General features: G+C 42.5%; 1 protein-coding gene across 1 annotated transcript in view; it reads left to right on the top strand.

The window, feature by feature from the left end:
* Window positions 1-18,402, top strand: part of VGlut (Vesicular glutamate transporter) — a 216,086-nt gene extending 197,684 nt beyond the window's left edge. Inside the window, exons 6-10 of the mRNA XM_070089687.1 lie at window positions 11,432-11,606; window positions 12,866-12,984; window positions 16,052-16,219; window positions 17,115-17,358; window positions 18,383-18,402. Coding sequence (XP_069945788.1) covers window positions 11,432-11,606; window positions 12,866-12,984; window positions 16,052-16,219; window positions 17,115-17,358; window positions 18,383-18,402 — 726 coding nt within the window. The remainder of the gene's footprint in view (window positions 1-11,431; window positions 11,607-12,865; window positions 12,985-16,051; window positions 16,220-17,114; window positions 17,359-18,382) is intronic.
* Window positions 18,403-21,301: the final 2,899 nt, after the last annotated feature.

Here is a 21,301-nt window from a genome sequence, read left to right as displayed (position 1 = left end):
TACAAAGTCACTAAGGGGTACTGGTGGTTTCACATAAGAATAACCCTTTTCCCCGGAGCAGGAATCGAATCACACCAGAACACAAGGGGATCTTTTTTTGGGCATTTTTGACACCCTTCGACAGTAAATGGAGGATCTGCGGTCTACACTAACGTGTCGCGATAAAGCATCAGCGACTACATTCAACTTGCCAGGTAAATTTTCGGGATTGAAACTTTGGATAGTCAAGGTCCATCTGGCTAACCTTCCAGGGGTTTTTTGTTCTGAATAGCGAAACAGTTCTTCCTTACTGAGGAAAGAACAAACTGGGGAGTGGATGACCCCCGGTTAAAAAAATTAACCCCATAACACGAAAAGAGAAAGGGGGAGAACGAATCTACTATCTAAACCCAAAGCACAGGAAAAAAGAAATGAAAGGTGAAAATGTTATATTCAATCTGAGTCGCACAATGACACGAGGATCACCCATAAAGAAACTACACTTAAAAAGGGAACATGTAAAGTTACCGAGAAATAATTTTACAATGCACTGATTACTGTCAACTGGGGATGGACCCCCATCGGGAACATTAGGAACAAAAAAGACATTTCCGGGAGAACACTAGCTGTAACAGAGACGTTTTTCTGAAAAACGGCATGTCACATAAACAAGAGATGGCTTTATTGGGCCAAGTAATCTTTTTTCTGACAAGGCACCCCGTGGAGAAATTTTACTATTGGTTTTTGCCCCCCTTGAGGGATAGGCGGGCATTTTGGGGCAGCCCCGAGGCCCCCGGACACTTGAGGCAAGGGGGAACACATCCCAAGTCTGAAGGATGGGGAAACAAAAGGGGGAATGACAAAAATTTAGTGCCTGACCCCCTGGCTACGTTAATAAGTAATTAGGGATCAAAGGGAAACTTAATCTGAATTCACATTTGCAGCACTTTAAAAAACTCAGATACAAGCGTGAGAAAAAAACACATTGCCTGGGGGGGCCAGGTTTTTTCCCCTTTTCAGTCAGAAAGGGAATGTTGGTACTGGGGAACTGATTCTTTGGGGATTTTGACAAATGATACACAAATGAACGTTCAAAAGTGACGGGGACATCTTTCGGGAAAATACTAAGGGCATAAGTCAAAAAAAAATGGAAAAAATGACACGGGTTTTTTAAAAGGGAAAAATGTTTAACTTTCTGCTAAGAAATTTAAAAAATTGACAATTTAAAACACAGTAAGAAAAGAACTCACACAAGAATAATATGAAATTTAACAAACACTGAAAATAAAGAGAACTTGTACTTGCTCAAATCTAATTTGCTCAACTTTTTACTTTAAATTTAAAAATGGACAGGGAGTTGTTTACTTTTTAAATACAAAAAAACACAATAAAATAATAAAAAGGACTAATAAACCCGGGAAAAATTAAAACAAAAATACAATTTTACTGGGAAAATTAAAAAAGACAGAAGAATAAAAAATTTTTGCACAGAACAGAGCATAAGAAACTGCACTGTAATTTAAAAAATTTTTGTATTTAAAACTTATAAAATTTTTGAAGAAAATTTAATTTGCAAACAATATTTGGTTAAAAAATTATTGCAATGAGTCTATGTACAATAAAATTATAAATAATAAAAGAAAAAAAAAATATCAAGGAATGAAAAATTTTTAAATCTTAACTGCACTTAAACAACAAGCAAAAAAACAAAATTTAAAAGGAGAACTTAAAAAATTTCACTAAGAGGAATTTGTTAATAAAATATGAAAAAAAATTTGGGAAAAAACAACAAAAAGGGAAAACAACACTTAATGATGCAGAAATACAAAAAATCAACATAAACACAGTAATTTGAATTTTCTTGCAATGAAACCTTTATGTTAAAAAAATTTTTTAAAAATTTAGTTCTTGTTGGGGTTTAAAAAAGGCACTATTGTTTGGGGAAAAAAGAAAAATTAAACACTGGGAAAAAGGAAATGAAACAACAAGAATGTTCAAAACACAGGGAAAAAAAAAAATAAAAAAACAAATGCTGGGAAGAAAAAAAGACAAAACTGAGTTGTGATGCAAATATGAGGTGAAAAATTTACTGAGTTAATACACTGGGAAATTTGAAGTTTAAACACAAGTTTTATATTGCTCATATGTTGCACACACAACAAAGGAAACACTAAGTAATTTTCTTCCCAAATGTATAAAAAAATACACAAATAAAACAGATATAAAAAAATGCACGAAAATTCAACACTGAATTAAAGATTAAAAAAAATGAATGCAATCAGTACATGATAAACACTGAGTCTGATCAAGAGTCACTGAAAGTCACTAAGAGAAAAAATTTACCGGGGAAACAAAAGAAATGTCTCAACACCCGCAAATGTCTCTAAAAAAAAATTATAGCTTAAAAAAATTTAAAAAAAAAGGGTTGATTTGGGTTGTTTATACGTCCCTGCTGTCCCTGCACAGATTTTTTGTAGAATTGGTAAATCGGGAGAGACAACAAAAGGGGGGGCTTTTTAAAAATGGAAGCCACTTTTAGCTTTTGGGCCCCTGGTTCCTTAAAAAAATGGGGCTACAACCCTTTGCAGTGCACCAAAACACTGATGAGGTAGGTGAGTTGGGGGGCCGACTGTAGTTGGGGGTTTTTGGGGAATGGCTGAGCCCAGGGTCTGAGACCGGCAATGGTGCGACAAAAGGATCGGGGGTGGCTTGCGGCGAACGTCGGGGCCCCACTGAGAAAAAACCCCCACTGCCGGCAAGATAAAAGGGCCCGGGTGGCTTGAAGAAACCCACGAAATACCCACAACAACCAAGAATGACAAGGGGCACTCAGAAAAGCCGGAACCCTTTAACCAAGCGATGAAGGCTACCATTTGGGTTGCTTGAGTACCGGGGAAGACACCCCAAATTGGGAGCTGGCTTATCTTAACCCCACACAGAATAGCTTGATAATTCACACCGGGGGCACAGCAGGTGGAAGCTGGCTTTGGAGACAAAATAATTGGATGGGGAAGGAAAGGGGATACCCTTTTTGGGGTTCTGACTCCCACCACAGACTGGGCTGGCATTTGCAAACCGGGGGCAACCCCCGGGGGGTAATGCAAAAACAGATAAAAACTAATACAAAGAACTGGGGCCAGGAATAATGGGGAAACTGGGAGAGTAGCTTTTTAGGGAGCTGGAGGGGGGGGAACCCCAGGCCTACTGGTAACACGAAATGGCCGTCTTGCTGGTCGACAATTTTATCTCCAGAAATCGCTGTAATCGTCAGAATTTCAGGCCCCCGTCACCATTTATCGTAAAGGGGGTTTTTGAATGGGGATATCGAGGGGTAAGGTAGAACACTTGAGGATGGAGGGTATTGTCAGACTGAATGAGAGATGGAGGGCCCCCGGGCCCCCCCCGTTTACCGCCTTTGGGGTTCTGCCGAGTGAGGGGGGGGACAGAGGGGTTTACCCCGTTGGGGGGTCCCATGACGTCACCCCAAAGCCAAAGGCCTAAGGGGGGATCTCGTGTCTAAAACACAGGGGTGATACTAATATGCCATGCCATATAATACTGGGAATACAGGGGTCAGCAAAATATGTGACAGTAGCAGTGAAGCAGTCAGCAGGCAGGAATTAGGCAAAAATAGGGAAGGGGGAAACAGAAAAAGGAAGGAGGCAGATAGCAAAAAGGGGGCCCGCAGATCAGTGAAGGGGGCAGCAAAACAGAGGAAGGAGGGCAGCAGCAGTGAAGGAGGCAGCAGTAGCAGTGAAGGAGGGAGTAGCAGGAAGGGGGCAGGGAGTAGAGTGAAGGAGGCAAAAGTAGATGAAGGAGCCCCAGTAGCAGGAAAAAAGGGAGCAGTAGCAGGGGAAAAAGGCAAAAAGGGGGGGAAGGCAGCAGGGAAGGAGGCACCCGAGGAAGAAAGCAGAAAAGGGGAAAGGGGTCAGCAGAAAAGGAAGGAGGGAGAGCAGGAAGGAGGCAGCAAACAGGAAGGAGGCAGCAGCAGGGAAGGGGGCAGCAGAAAAGGGAAGGGGGCAGCAGAGCATGAAGGATGGAGTGAGTGAAGGAGGCAGCAGAAAACAGGAAGGAGGCAGCAGTAGAGGAAAGAGGCAGCAGAGCAAATAAAACCCCAAATAGCAATGAAGGAAAGAGAAAGGTGAAGGAGGCAGCAAACACAGTGGGAAAGGGGGGCAGTAGCAGGAAAAGGGGTCAGTAGAAAAGGGAAGGCGGCAGCAAATGGGAAAGGGGGCAACAAAACAGTGAAGGAGGCAAAAAACAGTGAAGGAGGCAGCAGAGCAGTGAAGGAGGAAGAGAGCAGGGAAAGGAGGGAGTGGAGGAAGGAGGCAAAAGTAGCAGGGAAAGGGGGCAGGGAGAAAAAAAAGGAGGCAGAGGGAGGGAAGGGGGGCAGTAGCAGGAAGGAGGCAGGAAAGGGGCAGCAGAAAAGGAAAAAAGGGAGTAGCAGGAAGGAGGGCAGTAGCAGGGGAAAGGGGGGCAGCAGCAGGGGGAAAGGGGGGCAGCAGCAGGAAGGAGGCAAAAAACAGGAAGGGGGAAAGTAGAGGAAGGAGGGGAAAAGAGGGAAGGGGGAAAAAAACAGTGAAGGGGGGCAGAGTAGGAGTGGAAAGGGGGCCCTTAGCAGGAAGGAGGCAGCAGAGCAGTGAAGGAGGCAGAAAAAAGGGAAAGGGGGCACAGGCAGGAAGGGGGCATTGGAGCAGGAAGGAGGCCAATAGCAGTGAAGGGGGGCAGGGAGAGGAAGGAGGGAGCAGAGAGGGAAAGGGGGGCAGTAGAGGAAGGAGGGCAGTAGCAGAAGGGGGGCAAAATAAGTAAGGAGGGAGGGAGCATGAAGGAGGCAACAAAAAAGGAATGAGGCAGCAAAAAGTGAAGGGGGGGCAACAAAGCAGTGAAGGAGGCAGCAGTAGCAGTGAAGGAGGCAGCAGAGCAGTGAAGGGGGGCAGTAGCAGGAAGCAGCCCGCAGTAGCAGTGAAGGAGGCAACAATACAGGAAGGAGGCAGCAGAATAGGGAAAGGGGGCAGCAGAGCAATGAAGGAGCCCGCATATCAGGAAGGAGGGCAGCAGAATGAAGGAGGCAGCAGGAGGGAAAGGAGGCAGAGCAGTGAAGGAAAAGGGAGCAGAGGGAAGGAGGCAGCAGAGTGAAGGAGGCAACAGGGAGGAAGGAGGCAGCAGAGCAGGAAAGGAGCAGTAGCAGGAAAGGGAAAAAGGGAGTGAAGGAGGGCAAACAGTGAAGGAGGCAAACAGAGCAGGAAGAAGGACAGAGGAAAGGAAAAGTAGCAGTGGCTGAAGGGAGCAGTAGCAGTGAAGGAGGCAGCAGAGCAGGAAGGAAGGGAGCAGTAGCAGGAAAGGAACAGCAGTGAAGGAGGGAGCAGTAGCAGGGAAAGGGGGCAGCAGTAGCAGGAAGGAGGCAGCAAACAGTGAAGGAGGCAGCAGTAGGGAGTGGGAAAGGGGGCAGTAGCAGCGAAAGGGGCCCGCAGAGCAATGAAGGAGGCAGCAAAAGGGAAAGGGGGCAGCAGTAGCAGTGAAGGGGGAGGGAGAGCAGGGGAAAGAGCCGGGGTAGGGAGGGAAAGGGGGGCAGAGATTACGAACACACACAGTGAAGGAGGCAAAAAAACAGTGAAGGAGGCAAAAAAGCAGGAAGGAGGGAAGGGGGAATGAAGGGGCAAGAGCAGGAAGGAGGCAACAGTAAAACAGGAAGGGGGGGCAGCAGTAGCAGGAAGGAGGGCAGTAGCAGGAAGGAGGCAGCAGAAAGGGAAGGGGGGCAGCATGAAGGAGGGAGCAGAGCAGGGAAAAAGGGCAGAGCAGGGAAAGGGGGCAGCAGTAGCAGGAAGGAGGCAGAGAGCAGGAAGGAGGCAGTAGCAGTAAGGGGGCAACAAAACAGGAAGGGGGCAGCAGGAGGAAAGGGGGAAGAGTAGAGTAAGGGGGGCAAAAAACAAAGGGGGGCAGTAGCAGTGAAGGAAAGCATTAGCAGAAGGAGGCAGCAGAGGAAAAGGGAAAGGGGGCAGCAGTAGCAGGAAGGAGGCAAAAAACAGGAAGGAGGCAGCAGAGCAGGAAGGAAAACATAGAGGAAGGGGGCAGTAGAGGGAAAGGGGGGCAGTAGCAGGAAGGAGGGAGCAGTAGCATGGGGGAAAGGGAGCAGGCGGGAAAGGGGGCAGAAAAGGAAGGAGTCACAGCAGGAAGGAGGAGCAGTGGGAAAAGGCAGAGCAGGAAGGAGCTGCAAACAGGAAGGAAGGGAGGAGCAGTGAAGGAGGGCAGTAGCAGTGAAGGAAACCCGTAGCAGGGAAAGGGGGGGCAGTAGCAGGAAAGAGGCAGGAAAGGGGGCAGAGGAAAAGGGAAGGGGGGCAACAGTAGCAGGAAAGGAGCAGTAGCAGTGAAGGGGCCAGAAGGAAGGGGGCAGCAGAGCAGGGAAAAGGGGAAACAGTGAAGGAAACGGGGTAGTACAGTGAAGGAGCCGCAAACAGGGAAAGGGGGCAGCAGTAGCAGTGAAGGAGGATTAGCAGTGAAGGAGGCAGGTAGCAGGGGAAGGGGCCCGCAGCAGTGAAGGAGGCAGCAGAGGAAGGAGGCAGCATTAGCAGGGGAGGCAAAAGGGAGGAAAAGGGCAACAATAGCAGTGAAGGAGGCAAAAGAGGGGGAAAGGGGGGAACAGAGAGGGGAAAGGGGCCGCAGTAGCAGGAAGGGGGCAACAAAGAAAGGAGGGAACAGTAGCCCGGAAGGGAGGCAGCAGGAAGGAGGCAAACAATAACGGAAAAGGCACAGTGAAAACGCAGAAGTGAAGGGGGCAGCAGAGCATAAGGAAACAGCAGCAAATGAAGGGGGGAAACAGAGCAGGAAGGGGGGCGAGGGAAGGGGGAAAAAATTTGGTTAAAGGGGGCAGAGATGAAGGGGGCCCAAAAGAGAGGGAAATTTAGCAGTAAAGGGGAGGAACAGAGCAGGGGAAGGGGGCAGGGTTGAAGGGGGCAAAAACAAATTTAAGGAGGCAACAAAAGATGAAGGGGGCAGCAGTTAAGGGAAAGGGGGCAAAAAGAGCAGGAAGGAGCCAGGGTGAAATGGGAAAGGGGGCAAAAAGCAGTGAAGGAGGCAGCAGCAGCAGGAAGGAGGCAAAAAAAGTAAGGGGTTTACAGTAGCAGGAAGGAGGCAGGGAGCAGTGAAGGGGGGGCACAGCAGCAGGAAAGGGAAAAAAGTGCCCCTGCATTTTCCCCCAAAAGTAAAATCTAATTTTTAAAATATAAAAAAGTAGGGAAAGGGGGCAATAGTTAATGAGTAAAAAAAAGAATGGGGAAACCCATAAAGGTTCCATTAGGGCCCCAAAAATTTTAAATTTTCATCAAAAAAATTTAAAGGGTTCCTAATTTCCCGAGTTTAATATCGATAATGACCTTTTCCCGTCTCATTCTTTAGCCCTTTCGGGCCCTTCCCCTTTCCCCCCTCCCCCCTGTCTGTCTGCTGGGCTGTCTCTCTCTCTCTCTCTCTCTCTCTCTCTCTCTCTCTCTCTCTCTCTCTCTCTCTCTCTCTCTCTGCCCCTCTGCCCTCTGTCTGTCTCTTTTCTCTCTCTCTCTCTCTCTCTCTCTCTCTCTCTCTCTCTCTCTCTCTCTCTCTCTCTCTCTCTCTCTCTCTCTCTTCCCCCCACCCTCTTTCCCACCAGTTTTTCCCCTCCCCCTTTTCAGTGGACCCCGCCGGAAAGGCCCATTTTTGCCAGCCAGGGTTCCTGTTGCTTAATCAAAATTCCCTGATTCCAATCGAATGGAAAGGAGGTCTAAATATCACTTTCACTTCCTGTGGTTTTTTGACCCCTATGCCATCCTGGAAGGATGGAAAACAGATTGCCTGGGATACACCTTTTGCTGCCACACTGGAAGACACCTACTTACATACTCCTTTTTGCTGAAGGAGGGGGGGAGCCGCAGCCACAGGGGGACCCGAATACCGCAAAAAGGGAAAACCTTCCCTTGTTTTAAACTTATCCCAAAGGGGCGGGGGACCCATGGGAAAGGTGCTTTAAAAATCTTCAAAGAGCTGGGTGAAAACTCCCTCATAGAAGCCAAGGACCACAGGGCGACCAGCTTCATCTTTCAGAGACTCAACGTTGCGATCCAGAGGGAAAATGCCTGCAGCATTCTGGGCACGCGGCCCACCGCCGGGGAGCTGGACGAAGTATTCGAGATGTACCTCTGAGTTGTTATCTGTGTCGTTTTACTCTCTATTGTATTTTGTCAATGTATTTTGTCAATGTATTTTGTCTTTAAATAAAGTATTGATAAAATATGGGGAAGGGGGTAGGAGAAAACAATTTTCAAACAGCTTCAGGGAGCACCTTGAGTATTCCCTGAAGCAAATTTATTCTTTTCTCATAGGGTCCCCAGGACAATTCCAGAGGTGGTACCTCCCTATAATTATATATATATATATATATATATATATATATATATATATATATATATATATATATATATATATATATATATATATATATATATATATATATACATATATATATATATATATATATATATATATATATATATATATATATATATATATATATATATATATATATATATATATATGCAATAAGATCGCAGTAAACAGGTGATATCAGAATATGCATAACAACCACTCTGAAAGAATAGTGAAATTCCAAGCGCTTTCTTCACTTTTCACATTAACGAGGAACTATAAAAACATCAAAGGAAGGTATGTTAAAGGTCAAGACTACACCTCACCATCACATCCCACAACAAAGCAACACCTCACACATGTGCAACGACATCCGAATCTGTGAAACACACCTAACACTCTACCCAAGATTTAAGATTTATTACTTGTTTAATGTATCATTAAATTCTTCCTAGATTTTATTACTTATAAATGAACCCAATTCATATAAACCAAAGGAAATATTCATATTATTTTCAAAACTACTTTTTATGAAACATGATTCAATTACATTCCTGTCGACCATGGACTTGCTTGATATAACTTTTCAGCCTTTTGAAAATAAATTGGAGGGTTAAAATTTCTAACTTTAATGGTAAAAACAACATAGATTTAGTTGATATATTAAGCTCCTTGATTGACTTAAGTGATTTTAACATGGTTAATTTTGATGTTACTTCCTTGTTTACAAAAATTCCAGTTGATGATTTATTAATTTTCTTATCTGAAGAACTTGTTAATCACGATTTACCATTGTCAGTTCCTACTGTCATTAAACTTATTAAACTCTGCATTGTTGATGCAAAATTTGTATTGAATGATAAGTTTTATACTCAGAAGTTTGGTATGGCAATGGGAAATCCTCTTTCACCTGTTCTTAGTAAGCTATACGTGGAAGTTATTGAAGCAAGACTGCTTAACACAATCCTCTCTAATAGAACTAAATGGTTCAGATATGTTGATGATATTTTGTGTCTTATGCCTAAGAATGTAGGTATAAACAATTTCCTTGTTAAATTAAATAGCTTAACCCAATCTATAAACTTTACTGTCGAATTCGAAGAAAATGACTCATTGTCTTTTCTAGATGTTTTAATTATTAAGGGTAATAATGAATTCAAATTTAAAATTTACAGAAAACCTACAAATAACTCTTCCTATGTACACTATTATTCTTTACATCAAGAGAGAGTTAAACTGTAGGTTTTCTCATCAATGTTTTTGAGACCTTTGCGTATTTGTAGTCCAGAGTTTATAGATGAAGAAATATAAAAAATTATGAAGCAGCTAATGATTTGAAATACCCAAGAAACGTAACTGATAAATATTTTAAAATTGCTAGAAGTACTTTTTACAATCCAAAAAGGACCAACCAACCTTATTCAACTAAAAATATGTCGGTTCTCCCTTACCATGAAAACTTGGTTGATATGCCTTCTCTTCTTAAGACTTTTAATATCAAAAGTTGTATTTAAAAATCTTGATGCAGTAAAAAAAAACTTTTGATAAAGAATTCCCCCCAAAATGCTGATGGATGTGTCTATAAGATTCCTTGTAAAATTTGTGATAAAGTTTATTACGGTCAAACTGGTAAAAGACTCGAACTAAGATTAAAACAACATAAATATAGCATTAGAACTGGACAAGATTCCAATGTTCTATTTATTCATGTGAGAGATTTTAACCATCCAATTGATTTTCAAAATGCTGAGAAAGTTGTATCAAGCAAGTCCATGGTCGACAGGAATATAATTGAATCTTGTTTCATAAAAAGCAGTTTTGACAATAATATGAATATTTCCTTTGGTTTAAATAAATTGGATTCATTTATAATTAATAAAATTTGGGAAGAATTTAACGATACATTAAACAAGTAATAAATCTTAATTCTTAGGTAGAGTATTAGGTGAGTTTCACAGAGTCGGGTGTTGTGACGCGTGTGTGAGGTGTTGCTTTGTTGTGATGGTGGGGTGTAGTCTTGACCCTTTATATGCCTTCCTTTGATATATTGTTTTTATAGTCCCTTGATACTGTGGCAAGTCACGAAAGAGCTTAGAATTTCACTATTCTTTCACAATGGTTGTTTTGCATATATGTATATATGCAAAATATATATATATATATATATATATATATATATATATATATATATATATATATATATATATATATATATATATATATATGTATATATATATATATATATATATATATATATATATATATATATATATATATATATATATATATATATATATATATATATATATATATATATATATATATATATATATATATATAAGACATGCCAAAATTTGTGTATGCAATAATTTTGCAAAAATCATTCTAAACTTAACGAAAATAAATATACTTCATTGTGTATGTTTATTATTAAATTATTGTAAATTTATTTAAAATATATTTAGCTGGATTAGGCTAAATTAAATTACGCCATCTATCCTTGGAAGAATGGCAAACTTTTAGCATGGGACTATACCTTCATGTAGACGCTGGCTGACACCTACATCCATCACAGTGTCGGGCGGCAGGGAAGAGTACAAGATCGGAAAGTACAGAGACATAAGCCAACAGTATCAATTTCTCTCAGTGGGATCAGAGACCTTGGGATCATGGGGAAAAAAAACGTCACACGTTTCCTTAAAGAACTGGGTTTCAGACTCATCGAGATCACCAGGGACCTGCGCCTCAACGTGGCCATCCAGAGGAGAAATGCGTGCTGTATATTGGGCTCGCGTCTGGTTTCGGAGGAGCTGGAGGAGATTTATAATCTATGATATATTGCACCAATGTATTCATGTTCGTGCTTTTTTGTAAATGTATTGTCAATAAATAAAGTTTATATATATATATATATATATATATATATATATATATATATATATATATATATATATATATATATATATATATATATATATATATATATATATATATACATACATACATACATATCCATGTTATGAAACTAACTTCATTTGTGTGGCCTCCTGGATGTATGTCGCAGGGTGTGACCTACCCTGCGTGTCACGGCATCTGGAGGAGCTGGTCGCCACCCCTGGAGAGGTCACGCCTGGCCACCCTGGCCTTCTGTGGTAGTTACGCTGGCGCCGTCCTGGGCATGCCACTCTCAGCCTACCTCACCGAGGGCATCGGCTGGCCTGCACCCTTCTACTTCTACGGTACCTACTACTGCCCTCGCCAACTTCTTTCACGGTTTTTGTTCTTAGTCCGCGTTCGAAGACCAGGTCGGGGGATCTGGTTCACGGACTAAGTTCACTTACTGGGTTCTGGGACCCGGTTCACTGACCAAATTCACGAAACCTTTTATAATTTATTTTCTATTCTATATATATATATATATATATATATATATATATATATATATATATATATATATATATATATATATATATATATATATATATATATATATATTTATATATATATATATATATATATATATATATATATATATATATATATATATATATATATATATATATATATATATTTTTCAACACACCAGCCGTATCCCACCGAGGTGGGGTGGCCCAAAAGGAAAAACAAAAATTTCTCCTTTCATATTTAGTAATATATACAGGAGAAGGGGTTACTAGCCCATTGCTCCCGGCATTTTAGTCGCCTCATACGACACGCATGGCTTACGGAGGAAAGATTCTTTTCCACTTCCCCATGGACAATAGAAGAAATAAAAAAGAACAAGAGCTATTTAGAAAAAGGAGAAAAACCTAGATGTATGTATATATATATATATGCATGTGCGTGTCTGTGAAGTGTGACCAAAGTGTAAGTAGGAGTAGCAAGATATCCCTGTTATCTTAGCGTGTTTATGAGACAGAAAAAGAAAACCAGCAATCCTACCATCATGCAAAACAGTTACAGGTTTTTGTTTCACAGTCATCTGGCAGGACGGTAGTACTTCCCTGGGTGGTTGCTGTCTACCAACCTACTACCTATATATATATATATATATATATATATATATATATATATATATATATATATATATATATATATATATATATATATATATATATATATACATATATATCTTTATATATTTATATATTTGCATATATGGGAAAATAATTCTCATAATGCTTTTGGGTGCTTATTTTCTTACATTATTTGGACTGTCTGTTTCAGACATGGTAAGAACTGCAAAGTGTGATGGTCTGAAGTAAACAGATCATAAGGTAATTTTAGAGGTAAACGAATAGATAACTATCCCACCTTGGCACTCTGCTGGTGCACCTAACTATCCCACCTTGGCACTCTGCAGGTGCACCTAACTATCCCACCTTGGCACTCTGCAGGTGCACCTAACTATCCCACCTTGGCACTCTGCAGGTGCACCTAACTATCCCACCTTGGCACTCTGCTGGTGTATTTAACTATCCCACTTTGGCACCCTCAGGTATGGCTGGCATCACCTGGGGCTTTTTCTGGTACTGGCTGGCCTTTGAGAAGCCATCCACACATCCGACCATCAGTGCCAGGGAACAACTGTACATCGAGGAGAGCTTGGGCAAGCAGGTGTGTGTATGTGTGTGTGTTCACCTAGTTGTACTCATCTAATTGTGGTTGAGGGGGTCGATTCACAGCTCCTGGCTCCGCCTCTTCAACTGGACACTACCCGGTCACTCGTGTGTGTGTGTGTGTGTGTGTGTGTGTGTGTGTGTGTGTGTGTGTGTGTGTGTGTGTGTGTGTGTGTGTGTGTGTGTGTGTGTGTGTACTCACCTATGCGTGTCAGCTGGGGGTCGAGTCTGCTGTCAGAGCTTGGTTCTCTCAGTCTGCAGTGGCTCATGAAACAGGTAAAGTACTCTTGAAGTTCACAAGTTTTTATATAGTCTACTTCCATTTACTGCCTTTTGTCATCACAACTTCCTTCATTTACAACTTCTGTCATTTACAACTTCCTTCATTTACAACTTCTGTCATTTACAACTTCCTTCATTTACAACTTCCTTCATTTACAACTTCCTTCATTTACAACTTCTTTCATTTACAACTTCCTTCATTTACAACTTCCTTCATTTACAACTTCCTTCATTTACAACTTCCTTCATTTACAACTTCCTTCATTTACAACTTCCTTCATTTACAACTTCCTTCATTTACAACTTCTTTCATTTACAACTTCCTTCATTTACAACTTCCTTCATTTACAACTTCCTTCATTTACAACTTCTTTCATTTACAACTTCCTTCATTTACAACTTCCTTCATTTACAACTTCTTTCATTTACAACTTCCTTCATTTACAACTTCCTTCATTTACAACTTCTTTCATTTACAACTTCCTTCATTTACAACTTCCTTCATTTACAACTTCTTTCATTTACAACTTCTTTCATTTACAACTTCCTTCATTTACAACTTCCTTCATTTACAACTTCTTTCATTTACAACTTCTTTCATTTACAACTTCTTTCATTTACAACTTCCTTCATTTACAACTTCTTTCATTTACAGCTTCCTTCATTTACAACTTCTTTCATTTACAACTTCCTTCATTTACAACTTCCTTCATTTACAACTTCTTTCATTTACAACTTCTTTCATTTACAACTTCCTTCATTTACAACTTCCTTCATTTAAAACTTCCTTCATTTACAACTTCTTTCATTTACAACTTCTTTCATTTACAACTTCCTTCATTTACAACTTCTTTCATTTACAACTTCCTTCATTTACAACTTCCTTCATTTACAACTTCCTTCATTTACAACTTCCTTCATTTACAACTTCTTTCATTTACAACTTCCTTCATTTACAACTTCCTTCATTTACAACTTCTTTCATTTACAACTTCCTTCATTTACAACTTCTTTCATTTACAACTTCCTTCATTTACAACTTCTTTCATTTACAACTTCTTTCATTTACAACTTCCTTCATTTACAACTTCCTTCATTTACAACTTCTTTCATTTACAACCTCAACATTTTTCTTTCACTGTAGACAAAATAGAACCTTAATTACTCGACCTTGTAAACTTTTTCTAGTTCTTCAATCAGCGTGACTACACCATTGATGTTCACCATTGATGTTCACCATTGATGTTCACCATTGATGTTCACCATTGATGTTCACCATTCATGTTCACCATTCATGTTCACCATTCATGTTCACTATTGATGTTTACCATGGCGTTCACCATTGATGTTCACCATTGGCGTTTACCATTGATGTTCACCACTGATGTTCACCATTGGCGTTCACCATTGATGTTCATTATTGATGTTCACTATTGATGTTCACCATTGATGTTTAGCATTGATGTTCACCATTGATGTTCACCACTGATTTATACCATTGTTTTACATCACTGATTTACCCTGTTTATGTACACAATTGATGACTGCACTATTGATGTGCAATATTGATTACTTCACTATTTATGTACACCATTGATGTATTGCACTATTGATGTGCACCACTGATGTACTGCCCCACTAATGTGCTGCACTGCTGATGTGCACCATTGATGTACTGCCCCACTAATGTGCTGCACCACTGATGTACAACATTGATGTATATCATGGTTGGTCTTTACACAAGTAATTTGAACTATTGGTGTACCCCACTGATGTTCCCATTGATGTGCATTGTACACCATTTATGTGATTACTTGAAGTGCATTGTATACCATTCAAATGCATCAATGAGGCACATAGTGCAAAATTAATACGCACTACTGATGTAAATCGTACACCATTGATGATAAACACTGATTTACAAAATTGACGTGCTTCATTGATGCACACCATTGATGCGTACTATTGATGCACACCACTCTTGATGTGCACCATTGATGTACACCAATGATGCGCATCATTTATTTGCACCATTAATGTACACCACTGATGTGCAGTATTGATGTGCACCATTGATGTGCACCATTGATGTGTACCGTTGATCCCCACCAATGATTTGAACCAATGGTGGGCATCAACACACTATTGATTTGTAACATTGATGCATACCGTTGATGCCCATCATTGTTGCACACCATTGATGTGCACCACAGATGCACACCATTGATTTTCATCATTGATTTGCACCATTGATGCCCATGATTTATACATCATTGATGTTCACCGATTATGTGCACCATTGTTGTGTACCGTCAATGCACACGACTGATGCTCACCGTTAATGTCCAACATTGATGGCTCGCTGAGGAATCAGAAAGATTTTCGTTTTTTTTTTCACAAACAAGTTACAAAAAAAAATCTGTATATCTTTTCCTTTTTTCAGTACTGAGTCCTTCAGTTATATCAGATGTGATACAGTGAGTATAACCAGGTATACCAGTGTCGATGCAGGGTATGTCCAAGGTGCTCCTAGGCAGTGGTCAAATGTGCGGTATACGTCCACTCTGTATGGTATTTACACCTCCCCTCAGTATGATGTCTGGGATATCTGATACATGACAAACTTCAGGCTGCTCTTAGGGTATAAGCACAAAATGCGTTCGTAAGTCAGTACCAGTCTGCTGGACCCAACTCTGCTGCACCTACTCTGTTGGACCTACTCTGCTGGACCTAACTCTGCTGAACCTAACTCTACTGGCCCTAACTCTTCATCCACTCCACAGCCAGCGTTGCAGCCCACATTCACCTCGACTCCCTGGCGGGCGATCGCCACGTCGATGCCGGTGTGGGCGATCATCGTGGCTAACATAGCTCGTTCATGGACATTTTATCTCCTAATCATCTCACAGCCAACATACTTCACCGAGGTCTTCCGCTACGATGTGGCCAAGGTACTTCCTTTAGTCTCATGCGTTATATGGTTTCGAGAACTCATCCTCGGAGTACTGTTTATAAGTTCCTTAAACGATCTTGCTTTTGTGGTCACTGGTCAATTTAAAACTGAATATTAGCCGTTATTTGAAGAGCTTCAGCCCCCTTAGCCTTTCCCTTTCTTGTCAAGTATAGGTAATGGTTATGTTAAGACATAGTGAGAACATACAATGGTGATAAACTATGAAGGTTTAGTGTAGGATAACTTAGCAAAGTGCTTCTTGGCATCACTAGGTGTAGAGCCCTCAGCTCACACATTGAAGGTCCGGATTCGATCCTCGGACGAACTGAAGCGTTGGGCAAATTTCCTTACATCCGCTGCTCACCTTGTAGTATGTAGGTACCTGGGTGTTAGGCGACTGCTGTGAGTCGCATCCTATGGCCTTAGAGGATTAAAGGACCCTAATGGAAATAAAACAGACAGTTTGATGACATAGCTTTAATGAGTTAACTTTGGTGAATAATGAAAACAAAATCATCATAAACTCCTACTATATGTTTTAATATCATCGGAGTCCCATTCAAAGCTAACGTAGGGAGAGGATGTAACGATTAACTTACACAGAAGTTTCAGTTGAAAACTAAGCGACTATTTCAGTGTGTCGTCGGTCATTATCACTCGCTACATAACAATGATCCAAAATTTGTAGCGTTTTACTGGGATATTATTCGCTTGACAAGTGATCCCCAGGCGCCTGTAACCAGAGGCAAGGCTATAGCCATTTAACTGGGTTGAACCACAGTGATCCAAAACTAACCGAAAAGTCGCCTACTTTTCAACTACAGCATGTGACCTAGCTGTTAATTATCTCAACCACGCTAACGTCTTCCATGCATGACGTGTGTCCACGGCAGAGCGGGACGATCTCAGCGCTCCCTCACCTGGTCATGACCATCGTTGTTCCCTTCGGTGGCCAGTTGGCCGACCACATTCGCAAGAACAAGATCCTCTCCACCACCAACGTCAGGAAGGTCTTCAACTGTGGCGGGTTCGGCCTAGAGGCAGTGTTCCTGCTCGTGGTGGCTTTTAGCAGGAGCACCACAGTAGCCATCACCGCCCTCACCCTCGCCGTCGGCTTCTCCGGCTTCGCTATATCAGGTACGAAGCACAACGGGCGAATAAGATATATATGCAACACTTAGGTATGGGGGGGAAGGGTAAGAAAGATACCCAAGTGATGCACATAGCTCTTATTTTTCAACTTTTCGGGATTGAGGGAAGTACTCGGAAGGAGGGGTGGGAATTTTTATTTTTTTTCTTATTCGCCGGTATTCTCCTGGCCCGGGTCTTTTCCAAGTAGTGGTGACCCGGCCTTGGCTCCCTATCTGGGGAGTATCCCGAGACAGTCCCGAAGGTGGGAAGTACAGTGCCCGGACTCTGAAGGAGGAGTGGGAATGTTGCAGTCCCGGAGGTGGGAAGTACAGTGTCTGGACTCTGAAGGAGGGGTGGGAATGTTGCAGTCCAGGAGGTGGGAAGTACAGTGTCTGGACTCTGAAGGAGGGGTGGGAATGTTGCAGTCCCGGAGGTGGGAAGTACAGTGTCTGGACTCTGAAGGAGGGGTGGGAATGTTACAGTCCCGGAGGTGGGAAGTACAGTGTCTGGACTCTGAAGGAGGGGTGGGAATGTTGCAGTCCCGGAGGTGGGAAGTACAGTGTCTGGACTCTGAAGGAGGGGTGGGAATGTTGCAGTCCCGGGGGTGGGAAGTACAGTGTCTGGACTCTGAAGGAGGGGTGGGAATGTTGCAGTCCCGGAGGTGGGAAGTACAGTGTCTGGACTCTGAAGGAGGGGTGGGAATGTTGCAGTCCCGGAGGTGGGAAGTACAGTGTCTGGACTCTGAAGGAGGGGTGGGAATGTTGCAGTCCCGGGGGTGGGAAGTATAGTGTCTGGACTCTGGAGGAGGGGTTGGGAATGTTGCAGTCCTGGAGGTGGGAAGTACAGCGTCTGTACTCTGAAGGAGAGTGGGAATGTTGCAATCCTGGAGGTGGGAAGTACTCTGCTTGTACTCTGAAGGAGGGGTGGAGATAATGTGACTCAGTGGGGCATCTAAACTGCTATGTCAACACGCTTGCGTCAAAGCAGTGACTGAATGAATGATGGTGAACGTGTTTCCTCTTGTTTTCAGGTTACCCTATCTCGGTGTGAGACTGCTAGTGTGTTAATAACGAATAATATAATAAAAAGAATAACGCCCACTTGGGCTTTATTATGGTATATCGTATATACTTGTGGACCAGTGACACCTCTGCTTCGTTATACCACCAGTCATGATCACACTGCTTCGTTATACCACCAGTCATGGTCACACTGCTTCGTTATACCACCAGTCATGGTCACACTGCTTCGTTATACCACCAGTCATGATCACACTGCTTCGTTATACCACCAGTCATGGTCACACTGCTTCGTTATACCACCAGTCATTGTCACACTGCTTCGTTATACCACCAGTCATGATCACACTGCTTCGTTATACCACCAGTTATGGTCACACTGCTTCGTTATACCACCAGTCATGGTCACACTGCTTCGTTATACCACCAGTCATGGTCACACTGCTTCGTTATACCACCAGTCATGGTCACACTGCTTCGTTATACCACCAGTCATGATCACACTGCTTCGTTATACCACCAGTCATGGTCACACTGCTTCGTTATACCACCAGTCATGGTCACACTGCTTCGTTATACCACCAGTCATGATCACACTGCTTCGTTATACCACCAGTCATGGTCACACTGCTTCGTTATACCACCAGTCATTGTCACACTGCTTCGTTATACCACCAGTCATGATCACACTGCTTCGTTATATCACAGTTAGGGTCACTCCGTTACTAACCACCACAACCACCAGCTCCATCTAGCGCCCGATAACGCTAACAACAATCATCAACCACCATTATCATCAACTAGCTCACCCCTCATCAACTAGCTCACCTCCTCATCAACTGGCTCACCCCCTCATCAACTAGCTCATCCCCTCATCAACTAGCTCACCCCCTCATCAACTGGCTCACCCCCTCATCAACTAGCTCATCCCCTCATCAACTAGCTCACCCCCTCATCAACTAGCTCAGCCCATCATCAACTAGCTCACCCCTCATCAATTGGCTCACCCTCTCATCAACTAGCTCACCCCCTCATCAACTAGCTCACTCCCTCATAAACTAGGTCACCCCTCATCAACTAGATCACCACCTCATCAACTAGCTCACCCCCTCATCAACTAGCTCACCCCCTCATCAACTAGCTCACCCCCTCATCAACTAGCTCACCTCCTCATCAACTAGCTCACCCCCTCATCAACTAGCTCACCCCCTCATCAACTAGCTCACTCCCTCATAAACTAGGTCACCCCTCATCAACTAGATCACCACCTCATCAACTAGCTCACCCCCTCATCAACTAGCTCACCCCCTCATCAACTAGCTCACTCCCTCATCAACTAGCTCACCTCCTCATCTACTAGCTCACCCCCTCATCAACTAGCTCACCCCCTCATCAACTAGCTCACCCCCTCATCAACTAGCTCACCTCATCTACTAGCTCACCCCCTCATCAACTAGCTCACCCCCTCATCAACTAGGTCACCCCCTCATCAACTAGATCGCCCTTCATCAACTAGCTCACCCCTCATAAATTAGCTCGCCCCTCATCAACTAGCTCACCCCCTCATCAACTAGCTCACCCCCTCATCAACTAGCTCACCCCTCATCAACTAGCTCACCCCCTCATCAACTAGCTCACCCCCTCATCAACTAGCTCACCTCCTCATCAACTAGCTCACCCCCTCATCAACTAGCTCACCCCCTCATCAACTAGCTCACCCCCTCATCAACTAGCTCACCCCCTCATCAACTAGCTCATTCCCTCATTAACTAGCTTACCCAGGATCGTGTCTAAGAGGTCCTTTTTTTATGGTCGTCTCTAAGGGTCATTTCTTTGCATAGTTTTATGGGTAGTTTTTACAATTCGTTTCTAAAGATACATATATATTCTGATGTAATAAAGTTGGTAGAATTACCGACAATATGTAAAGTAAAAGGACACAAGTGCAACTAATGTGACATTTATTGTGGCAACGTTTCGCTCTCCAGGAGCTTTATCAAGCCATTACAAACAATACATGGACACAGAGGGTATATATAGGATCAGAGTGAGGTGAATACTAGTGAGGTACCATTTCGATGTTCACTAGTGGTAGTAGTAGTAGTAGTGGTAGTGACAAAAGTAATACAATATGGTAGAGCAATTAATTCGTACATGAGTAAAAGGATATAAAAGCTATTACTTGGGTAACATAAAAATAGGTTGGACAAATATAGACTGGAATGAGGCAGCTTGTTTCAGTGTTCACTCTCTGTGCTGTGTGTAGTATAACAGGAGAGACTATGTGATGGCAGGGTTTACTGTTTTCAGGAGGATTCTTGCTAAGACTTCGGAGATGGTGAAGCTGCCGTTGTTTTGTTTAATTGTATTCGAAACAGCGATCAGTGCTGATTCAAGGCACTTGCGTGTGCGGAAATTAGTTTCTTTAATCACTAATTGGGCGTCTCTGAATTTCATGAGATGATTGGTGGAATTTCGGTGTTGTACACAGGCGTTGTTTAAGTTGTCGTTCCTACATGCGTAAATGTGTTCATTGAGGCGGGTGTCGAGGTTTCTTGCTGTTTCACCTACGTAGATCTTGTCACAGCCTCCACAGGGTATAGTGTAAACTCCTGCATTGACTGGTTCGTGGTGCTTGGATTTTGTCCTGGTTAGATCCTTAATTGAAGTGGTAGAAGCGATGGCGACTCTGGTGTTAGCTTGTGAAAGTACTTTTGAGACGTTTAGTGCAACCTGGCTGTTGGGAAGAATTATAACTTTGTTGGGAGCGGTGTTGATGCATGGAGAATTGATGATCTGAAGAGCTCTTTTCTTGCAGTCTTTGATGAAAAAAGAAGGAAATTGTAACTCAGTGAATGTTTGGTGAATGTAAGTACATTCCTCGTCAAGAAACTCAGGACTACAAATTCGGTATGCTCTTAGGAAGAACC

Source organism: Cherax quadricarinatus, chromosome 2 (assembly GCF_038502225.1).
Source record: "Cherax quadricarinatus isolate ZL_2023a chromosome 2, ASM3850222v1, whole genome shotgun sequence".
Lineage (NCBI taxonomy): Eukaryota > Metazoa > Arthropoda > Malacostraca > Decapoda > Parastacidae > Cherax > Cherax quadricarinatus.
This window is presented reverse-complemented; position numbering and strand designations above follow the sequence as displayed.